At 38.1% G+C, this 11565-nt stretch overlaps 1 protein-coding gene across 1 annotated transcript in view; it reads right to left on the reverse strand.

Moving 5' to 3' along the window:
• Positions 1-10598, reverse strand: part of TBC1D23 (TBC1 domain family member 23) — a 48725-nt gene extending 38127 nt beyond the window's left edge. The window contains exon 1 of the mRNA XM_044670128.1: positions 10542-10598. Within this exon, the coding sequence (XP_044526063.1) occupies positions 10542-10594 (53 nt within the window). The 5' untranslated portion in view covers positions 10595-10598. The remainder of the gene's footprint in view (positions 1-10541) is intronic.
• Positions 10599-11565: the final 967 nt, after the last annotated feature.

Consider the following 11565-nt stretch of genomic DNA (forward strand, 5'->3'; position numbering starts at 1 on the left):
CAAGCACTGGACACTCTACCTCCCAACTCAATGCCTTTTTATTGCCTCTTCCTCATGCCTATAATGTTCTTCTTTCTCACCTCCACCCCAGGTTTCCTTCCAGATTCAGCTTAAATCATATTTTCTACAGGTCTTTCCTAAACTGGATAAAGCACACCAGGCCCAAAGTTAGAAGATTTAAACTCAAATCCAGCCTCAGAATTTACTATCTGTGTGACCTTGGACCTTGGAAAACTAATTTAATCTCAGTTGTCTCAGTTTCTTCATATAAAAAATGGGGATGATAATAGTACTTACTTAGCAGTTTTTGTGATGAGGGTCAAATAAGTTAATATTTGTAAAAAGCACCTACCACAGTGCCTGACACATAGTAGATGCTAAGAAAATGCTCACTCCAACCCCCAACCTTGACATATACACTTCTAGTGCTTTCCCTCTGAGAATATCTTCAATTTAATCTGTATATATCTTGCCCGTTCATTGTTATTTGCATGCTGTCTCTCCCATTAGAATATGATCCTGAAGTCAGAATCTGTATTTTTGCCTATCTTTGTACTCCAAGGGCTTAGCACAGCTCCTAGAATATAGTAAGTGGTGCTTGCTGACTGAACTTAGAAATGACTAATCCAATATCTTCATTTTATAAATGCAAAAACTGAGGTCCACACTATGAGACTGGCCCACAGTTATAAAGAAAATAGAAACAGTAGAGTCTGGAAACAAGCTAAGGTCATCCACTCCCTTGCTTCTTTTTTCTTTGCCTCATGCCTAGATTCATTAACAGGGAGGCTGTCAATATTGATATGCTTCAGTTTCTCCAATAAATGCATCACATTAGTTGGTAGACAAAACTCAAATACAGAGCACCAACAATTAAGTTAATGTTTACAGATGGCCTAAAAACAGTGCTTTTTTTTTTTACATGATTCATGTTTTTACTTTCCCCTTCACCCCTCCTTTAACAACCCCCCCCCCATATACAACGTGCATTTCCACTAGTTTTAACAAGTGTGGTCAGTCAAGACTTATTTATATATTATTGATAGTTGCATTGGTGTAGTCATTTAGTGTCTACATCCCCAACCATGTCCACATCAATCCATGTGTTCAAGTGGTTGTTTTACTTCTGTGTTTCCACTTCTGCAGTTCTTCCTCTGAATGTGGGTAGTGTTCCTTTCCATAAATCCCCCAGAATTGTCCTGAGTCATTGCATTGCTGCTAGTACAGAAGTCCATTACATTAGATTTTACCACAGTGTATCAGTCTCTGTGTACAATGTTCTTCTGGCTCTGCTCCTTTCACTCTGCATCAATTCCTGGAAGTTGCTATGTAAAGACTGGCATATCAATGCATAGTTGGTAAGGCTGTGAGCTGGTCCCAATGTTTTGGTTTTTATTTTTTATTTTTTCCCATTTAAGTACTAAGTCAAATGAGCATTTCCATATACAAGAACAAGAGGAGACTATATATGAAACTGAATATTATGTAAACTTGATTTTCCTTTTAAGTATTTATATTCAACAAGTAATTTATAAAGCTAAAACGGTTGGCATTCATTCTGTTCTCTTTTGTACTTTAAAAAAAGTTTCAATTATCCTCTTTTCTTTTTCGTTATGACAGGAAAAATACTTATCACCTGTGAAAGATACTGAAACTTAAGAGACTAAAGTCAGGAAGACCAGGTATAAAGCTCTTAAAACAGTAAAGGGAAAGGAATGGAAGGCCCAAAGTTGGGTGCTTACTTCAGTAACAGTAGAAAGGGACACGTGAGAGTTAAGCAATGACTTGTGAACTGACATAGGGAGTGAAAATAGGGAGGAAAAGAGAAGAGTCAAGATGACTCAGTGCTTTCACCTAACTACTATCAAGGAGAATAAAGGAGTCAAGCAACAATGTAGACAAAAAGAACAAAAAAATGAAATTGAATTTCTGCACATTTACAATGAACAAGCTTGCTCCTAGAGAAAAACTGAGTACATGTACCTCCCTTCAGGAGCACTAAGGGAATTAGTAATTGGAGTTGTGAACTAATCCAATCACTGAGAAAACAATTTGGAGTACTACTAGGTACCCAAAGAGAGCAAAGAAAATAGACAATAAGAAAGGCATTGAATAAGATTAATTTTTTTCAAGAATTTGGCCAGTAAAAGGGAGAGGAGAGAGAGCAGTAGTTCTACTGAATGATGAAACAAGAAATATTTACTTCAGGAAAAAGGAGTCCTAGAATTACAGGGGTTTTAGGAGAAAGGGACCTTAGATGTGACCTAGTCTAGTCTCCTTATTTTATAAAGAAACTGAAGCCAAGAAAATTAAATGACCTAAGGTACTAAGTAGGGCACAGGAAGGATTCAAAGCCAGAAGGTCATTTGATTTCAAATCCAGTTTCCTTTCTATTCCGCCACAATGTTTTAAAGAGTATTTGTCAGAAGACAGAAAAAAAAGGGGTAGATATAGAGATCGAGAATATAGCTGATGAAACAAGGTCTGGGAAAGGCTTAAAGGAAAGGATGGAGCACACTTGTTGAAGGAATCCTTGGAAATAATTACCTGTAATCTGAGATCCTCAAAGTACCTTGACCTCCACAGTCTAGACTCATGTTTGAAAAGGTGTGGCACACGTGCCCCAGTGTGCCAGAGGAAGTTGCTCCCCTCCCCCTCTCCACATATGACCAGAAAGAGCAGAAAGCATTTATGAAACAATAAGGTCCGAGGTCCTGTGCTAAGCTTTGGGGATACAAAACCCCCGATTTCCAGGAATTCATATCAAGCAAAATGACCCTCAAAACACCTTGTACTTCAAGACAAATGGTAATGCATCTTTTTTTTTTAAGTGTCATTTCAATGGATAAAACTTACCTGTTGAGTACATATAACATCTTACCACTATATGGTAAAAATAACAAAAAATATAAAGTAGTATAACATGAAATGATGCTGAGTGAAGAAAACACAATTAGAAGAACAATGACTACAATTACAGAAAAATTACTATAGCAATAAAGCTTTATAAACTACATAAATGGAAAAGAAAAATAGAATGGGTTGCCAAGCAAACAAATTAGTTACTTTTTTGTTCAAGTTAATATTTTCCTTTAGCAAAATGGGATTATTTAGAATTTTTATTTTAGTTATTATTTCCATATTTTATTTGTATTTCTGAAGATTATTAAATACATGATAAAAATTATTTTATAAATAACTATAAGAGACATCTCCTTTGCCAACAAAGATCTGTATAGTTAAAGCTATGTTTTTGTTTTTGTTTTCTCAATAGCAATGCATGGCTGTAAGAGTTAAGACTATAAAAGAAAACTGACCACCACAGAATTAATTTTGAATTGTAGTACTGAAGACAACTTTTGAGAGTCCCTTGGACAGCAAGCAGGTAAGCATCAATACTTAAAGAAATTAATTCAGACTATCCACTGGGAGGTCAAACGCTGAAGCTGAAGCTTAAATATTCTGGCATATAATAAGGACACAGGACTGAATAGAAAAGATCCTGATGCTGGGAAAAATTGAAGACAAAAGGAGAAGGGACAGCAAAGGCTGAGACAGATAGAAGGACTTGGTGTGTTATGGTCCATGGAGACACAAAATCAGATAGAACTGAACTGAAACACAACATTTTATAAAAGTTATTTTATAGGGGCACCGTTCAGTGGATTGAGAGCCAGGCCTAGAGATGGGAGATCCTAGATTCAAATCTGGCCTGTGACATTTCCCAGCTGTGTGACCCTGGGCAAGTCACTTAACTCCATTGCTTAGCCCTTACCACTCTTCTGCCTTGAAGCCAATACACAGTATTGACTCTAAGACGGAAGGTAAGAGTTTAAAAAAATAAAAAATTATTTTACAGAGAAAGATTCCTAATCTTTTGAGAGCTGTGACATTTTAACACTGCTGGATTTTATATTCTGCCTCTTCTCCTTTTAATTTCTCAATTGGGTCTAAGCTCTTAGCTCTGACATATTCAAAGACCTCTATAAAATGCTCCAAACTGTTCTCTTATATGAATCCAGGTTTCTTCTAAAATGGACTTCTTACTATTCACCCAACTCTTTCTCACCTTCATGCCTTTGCTTTTGCTGTTTCCTCTCCCTGTGCAATAAGCTCATTTTGTAAGAAGCACAGAAACCTGCCAAAATCATCTAAGTCATGAGTCTGACTATGTTACTTCTCTCCTCAAAACCTTTCAATAGTTTTCTCTGGCTTCAAGGATAAAATTACAAATTCCAGCTTGACATTTACTACCATTCACAATATGGCTTCATTACACCTTTCCATTCGTATTTTATAGTACTCCCTTTAATCCACTCTACTTTTTTAAAAATTAAACTGGGCTACCAGATATTTCCTGAACACCATATCCCATCTACCCTACCTTGGTTCTATCATTCAGGATAGAATTCCCTCATGTTCATAATAATGTGCTTCTTTTTCTCCTTCCAGAATCTTCACCTTTCTTCAAAGCTCAGTTCAGGTCCCACCTTTTCCATGAAGCCTTTCCTAATCCCCTCAACTTCATTAGCGCTCTTTCCCCCTCAAATTCCATTGTATTTACTCCTCTGCCTGTGTGTTATAACTTGTAGTAGAGTATAAGATGAAGAGCAATTTGATTATTATATCCCTAATATCCACAATACTTTACACAGGTAAATATTTAATAAATGGTAGTAGAAATTAAAGGACACCTCTCTATCCCTCTATGCATATAAACTGCTCTAACTAGAAGAGATATGGATCCAAAAAGCAATTTCTTTGTAACTCATGGAGCTCATGTTCTCTCTTAAGCTACAGTATTAGTACACTTGGCTTTTCCCCCAGTAAATTAAAAGCTCCATGACAACTACTGGGCCTATACCCCAAAGATATAGCAGAAAAGAATTTTGTTTCCATATGTTCAAAAATATTTATAGTAGTTCTTTTTATAGTAACAAAGAATGAAAACTAAGGAGGTACCCATCAGTTGAGGAATGGTGGAACAAATCAGGATTATACAAAAGGTTTTTTGAGTTTTTTTCTTTTTTTTTTTCAATAAACAAAAATCTATTTTCTTCCTCTTATCTCTCCATTCCCATTTAAGTAAAAGAAAAAACAAAAACAAAACTCTTATAATAAATATACGGTCAAGCAAAACAAGTTTCCTATGCAGACCATGTCCAAAAAAAAGTTCATTACTTCTCTGTCAAGAGGTAACATGACTCCTCATTCTCTGGAATCCAGGTTGGTCATTACATTAACTAGAGTTCTTAAGTTTTTCAAAGTTTACTATGTTATTAATGTATAAAGGATTACCCTACTTAACTCACTATTCATCAGTCCATACAAGTCTTACCAGTTTTCTCTGAAATGATCCCCTTCAAGTTAATATTCAGATACCATAATTTGTCTAGCCATTGTCCAACTGACTGGCATCCAGTTCTTTACTGATACATATGGGTCTTTTTCTGCTTTCTTTCAATTCATTGTGGTATAGGCCAGTGTCTATCTACACATTAGTAACTTTTTTGGCCACAGTTACAAATTACTTTCAGGAATAGTCAGACCAATTCACAGCTCTCTCAATAGTATATTAATGTGCCTGTTTTTCCATACTGAATAGAAAAAATATGGAATATTTCTACTACATTGTAAGAAATGGCAAAGAGGGATCAGTTCAAAGAAACCTCAGGGAAGATAATACTCGTAAAGCACTTAGCACAAGTCTTGGCATATAGTAGGTGCTTAATAAATGCTTATTTTCTATTAGCAAAACAAGATTCCAAGATAACTCCAAAGGATTCATGATAAAAAAATGCTATCCATAGCCAAAGAAGAAACTGTTGGAATCTGATTGCGGGTCAAAGCACATCATCTTTCCCTTTATCTCTTTCTTGAGTTTATTTTATGTGTGATATATTTCTTCTGTTAGCACATGGGGAATATGGAATTATGTATTGCATGAAAGCACTGGAAAGCACTATATAGATCATTTACCACCGCAAAGGGGGGCGGGGGGGAAGTGAAGGAGAGAATTTCAATCACAAAATGTTATAAACAATTGTCCAAAATGATTTTTACATCTATTTAAAAACACTTGTTAAGTTAAAAAATGCTTATTCTCTTCTGTTTCAGAGAAACCAGGGAATGCTTGCATTATCAGATGCAAAGTGAAATATGAAAAACCAGGAGAATAATACATTAACAACAACAGAGTAAAGAAAAACAAATTTGAAAGATTTAAGGCTAATCAATGTAAGAACCCTGATAACCTCCTGACAGAAAGGTATAATGTTCATAATGAGGTACATATACTTTCAGAATGGAACAATCATGGGAATCTGTTTTGATTGACTATGCATATTTGTCACAATGTTTTTTTAATGAATAATATGGAAATGGGTTCAAATGATAATATATACATGCATAACCCAGTGGAATTGCTTGTCATCTCCAGGAAGGGGAAGGAATGAGGGAAGGGAAAAAACATGCATCATGTAACCATGGGAAAATTTTTAAAATAAAATAAAATAAATAAAAAGAACCCCTCCCCCCAATTTTTTTTTCTGAATAGAGTGCTTTCTATAAAAGAAAAGTACATTTGACGTTAAAGTTAAGAATTAATTCTTAAAGTTAAGAATTTAAAATGTTTTAACCAAAACAATTCTGAGGTATCATCTCACACCCATCCAATTAGCTAAAATGACAAAAGGGCAAAATGACAGATAGAAGGGACTGGAAAAGCAGGGTTGCTAATACACTAGTGGCGGACCTGTGAATTGATTCGATCATTTTGGAGAGCAATTTGGAATTATAACCAGAATTATAAAACTACTATGTACATACCCTTAGACCCCGCAATACTATTAGCAGGTCTATTTCCAAAAGAGATCAAGAAAAAAAAAGAAAGAACCTCTCTGTTCCAAAATATTTATAGCAGCTCTCTTTGTGGTGGCAAAGAACAAGAAATCAAGGGGATGCCTATCAATCAGGGAAGGGTTAACAATTTGTGGTATAAGAAAGAAGCATTCCTCTCTGGCACTTAGTCCAGCTATGAGTGGAAACTTCTCCCTTCTACATATGCCTCTCTTGTCCCTGGGTTTTTGTGACTATTTTCTTCCTACCTATCGGACTAGTGGTGAAGGATTGCAGGTCACAACTCATAACACCTATATCCTCCTATTTCTGTAATAGAAGGTTCAGTCTTGAGTTGCCTTCTCTTCTCTCTCTACACTTTCCCTCCTGGTGATCTCAACAACACCAATAGACTCAAATATCTCTATGCAGATGACAACCAAACCCTTATTTCTCTCCTGATATTCAGTTCTACATTTTCAACTGCCTGCTGGACATCTCTTCTCAAATGTCTCATAGGCATCTCCAAGGAACACCACAAGACCCAAACAAAACTCAGGAATGAGTTAGTATATCATATTTGGATGTGAGAAGAGAGGTCCATAAAACCTTTAATTTCTCACTCAAGTGAATGATCCAAAGCCATTCATAATTGGTACATATCCCCAAAATGTTAATTATTCCTTACTTTTTGCAGCTGAGGTCTTCCCTTTACTATAAATGGTAACCTCACACAAAATGTTCATTTGAGGCAGAAAGCCAGATAACATCTGACATCCTGTACAAGATCCTCTAAATTTCCCTTGTTAGCCAATCTTGAGTAAATAAGGGAATACTACTTTCACATTCTTACCCCTCTTAACCAATTACTGAGCTAAAAGATCCCAAAACATAGACAATAAACAGGCCATCTTGTCCTAGGAGTACACATCCTGGAATCCAAGAAAAAGTAGAAATGTTTCTAACAGAGAGATTAGAGGTTTTCCTACCCAAAAGGAAAAGCTAGGAAGTCATCTTTGGAACTACCACGTCTGAAGACTTGCTCCACCATAGCCCGAATATGGGCAAAGACTTTAGAGGTTTTCAGTATACTTGATGCTCCTGTCTCTGACAGGTTATAAGGAATATCCTTTGGACATGTAAGCCTTGTTCATTTTCTTTTCCCCTCCCTAGTTCAGACACAGAGTTACATAACTACTCATTTGAAAAGGCACTATTAAATAATGGAATTGAAAAAGGAGGGGGAAAACACTATTCAAGTACTCATTTGTAATTCCTCAAATTCAAACTCATTCCAATTTTTACAATGAAAGACCTTAATTTATCTGGACTATTGCAAATGTCTCCTAATTGGTCTTCCTGTATCTAGCTTCTCCTTGATTCAATCCATCCTCCACAAGGCTAGCAAACATCTCTAAGGCATAGGTCTGACCACATCATTCCCTTGCTCAAGAAACTTTAGAGACTCTCTTGCTTCTCAAATAAAATACAAATTCCTCTGTTTGGTCTAGCTGGTAACAGCTAGGTCGCCCAGTAGATAGTGCTAGCCTTGGAGTTAAGAAGACCTGAATGCAGATATGCTTTCAGAAACTTACTAGCTGTATGACCCTGAGCAAGTCATTTAACGTGTTTGCCTCAGTTTTCTCTTCTGTAAAATGAGATAATAATAGCATCTACCTCCCAGCATCACAGTAAGGATTAAATGAAATAATAATTGTAAAGCTCTTAGCACAATACTTTGCTCAAAGGTACTTAATAATTCTTGTTCCCTCCCACAAAAACAAGCTTCCATCTCCTATAAGATTGTTCCTCATTCCTAGAATGCTCTCCACACTTCCAGGAAACTCTTAGAGGATAAATTCGAGAGTTATCTACTTAAAGGGCCTTTTTTGATCTCTCTCTGGGATAATGCCTCTCCTTTGTTCCACTTTGTATTTTTTTAAACCCTCTATTAATTTATTCTAGTCAAATGTAAGCTCCTGAAGGACATGGAAAAATTTTTATTCATATCCCTAATGCTTTGCATAGCTTCCAGCACACAGAATTACTTCCAGTAAGGATCTTTTCATACTTATATCCCCAGCTTTTTCCATGGTGTCTGATATATAACAGGCACTTAATAAATACTTGTTGATGAAGCACTTAATAAATATAAACATCCATTGGTCTTCTCAATTACATTATTTGTTCTTTAAAAAGGCCTATTTTCTTCACAATGACAAAACTTTTTTTTTTTAGACCCTTACCTGCTGTCTTAGAATCAATACTAATCCAAGATGTTTTGTTTTTTAAAGGTAAGGTGGGAGGGGGGTGTTGGTTCTTGGAAAGTAATATGTATCAAAATAAAAATCATACATTTAAAAAAGTTAACAGAATGGCAGCATGCTAAGGTATTTGATATGGTAAACCTGTAAAGTATATTAGATTTTCAGAAATATTTAAACTAACCAAGCCATATAATACCATAAGCTTGGATCGCCTATAAACATCCCAAGTGCCTCTTGAGTTTTTACTATAGGAATGCCCAATATTACATAGCATGCTACAGTAGTGATGTGTGCACAAATCGTTACTAACATAGACAACCTACTCAGAGAAATTAAAGATATAAGGGGACTAATCTTAGAAACTGGCAAACAACATAAGTTTGAAACATGTTTTTGCAGTGATTCAAAACTGCCAAGCTCATGCACAAAATTATTTTGGTGTTCGGGCAGCAAATAAATAAAACCTTGACTTCTGGGGAGAAAAAACTAGCAAACAAACATAAATCACCTAAGCAGAAGATTTAGAAGACATACAAATATTCACAGATTTTACTCATTTTTGTGTGGCTCAAAGCTAATGAAAGCTGGTTGGTTGAAAGATGAATGAATGAAAGGAAACTGGACTAAGCCCAGTGAAGACAAGACGAGCTTGAAGGGATTACCTTTGGGTACAGCTACTGGTGTTCAACTAAAATACCACACCTTCTAAGGGTACAAAGGGGAAGAAGTTCCTCTTTCTCAGTCAGAGATAACTCTGCACAGGCGGCGAGGCCATGGGTTGGGTCACAGTACAGATTTCAGAACATCAACTGATACTCTGAACCCTCCACAATATGACCTAGAAAATATTTCCACTCGCTATCACATTTCTGGCACCACCTGTCCTGGGGTCCAACACTGTCCAACTTGGCTTGGATAATTCTATTAAGGGGAAAATGACACACCCACTTCCATGGGGGTGGGGAGCTACTCAGAGGTGGAAGGAAGTGGAAGTCACTTCCATGGGGGAGGGGGAGGGAGCCAATTCCACAGGGGTAAGGGGAGAGTCCTTTTCAAGGGATGGAGAAAAAACCCACTTCCATGAAGGGTTCGGGAGGAGGGGAGCCATTTCCAGGGGGATGGAGAAGAGCTCCCTTCTATGAGGATGAAGAAGAGCCACTTCTAAAGGAAGGGGGAGAGTCATTTCCCCGGGGACTGGGGAAGCCTCTTCCATGGGGTCAGGGGAGCCTCTTCCCGCCTCTAGTCCACCCCGAACCAGCTCAGCCAGGAAGACCGGACCAGAGATAGAAGAGGCAGGGGCGGGGCACGGCTCTCGGCTCCGAAGGGAAAGGGTTTCCGTGGGTCCTTCCTCGCCATTTCAGACCCCTGGGTCTTAGGCGGGCGCTGGAGCGGAGCAGGGGTGGGCGGGCACCGGCCGCGCCCCCTAGTATCACTCACCAGCTGTCGCTGCCCGACGTTGGTGGCGGCGATGCCTCCTCTCCTTCCGCCATTGCTGTTGACGTCCACGTCACTTTGCCGAAAAGCGAGCTGGCGCTGGAAGCAACTCTAGGATCCCGTGTGTCGTAAAAAACTCTCAGGGTTCTGAGGCTGAGCAAGAGCTCCAGGAGGAGGAAGACTGAGGTTTAGGAGGTAGTAAGAGGGGGCGTGAACCGTGCAAGCGTAGGGACGTGATACGGCAAGAAGCCCGGTGACGTCAATACGCTCTACCCTCTTTTAGACTACATCTCCCAGCATGCTATGTGTTGCTGGAACCTATTCTGTTCTGCTGCGCTACCTTTGGCTGCCAGCTGGGACTTAGATTGTTAGAAGGTCTCTACCCACTTCATTATATTGATGAGCAGGCACACTCAGAAAGGTTAAGTGGCTTGCCCAGGACCACTCGGCGAGTTAATGACTTTTCTTTTTCTGCATTCTTACACCAGATTATTTTTGGTTGCCGTCGGCGTCCCACGCGCTTTTCGCTTCTCTACTTCTAAGGCATTCCCCAGGAATGGGATACATTTGTGGTATGGATGAAACTCAGACTCAAACTCTTAGCTTCCTTCAAGACAGTTCAAATTCCACCTTCTGCAACAGGACTCGACTCCTCTTTCCTGTCCCCCAGACGCAACCTCTGAAAATAACCCCGTTTATACTTTGAAACAACATAATTGTATGTTGTTTCCTCCACTAGATCGTTAGCTTCTTGAGATCAGAGACTTTTTGCTTTTCTTTGTATGCCCTTAACGTAGTGATTGAGAACTTCATAAATGCTCATTGACGGACTCATTTATGTAATGCTATGACAGACCATGGAAGTCCTGGTTCTTTGCTCTCTACTTCTCTTTGGCGCTTTCGTTTTCACATCCTTTCTCAATTCTCAATTCACAATTGAAACTTTTTTTCAGTTCCTACAGTGACAGGGTATTTCTTCCTTCCTCTTAAATTCCCATCCCCATAAATATCTTCCCAGATGATATAT

The sequence above is a fragment of the Gracilinanus agilis genome, chromosome 3, assembly GCF_016433145.1.
Source record: "Gracilinanus agilis isolate LMUSP501 chromosome 3, AgileGrace, whole genome shotgun sequence".
Taxonomy (NCBI): domain Eukaryota; kingdom Metazoa; phylum Chordata; class Mammalia; order Didelphimorphia; family Didelphidae; genus Gracilinanus; species Gracilinanus agilis.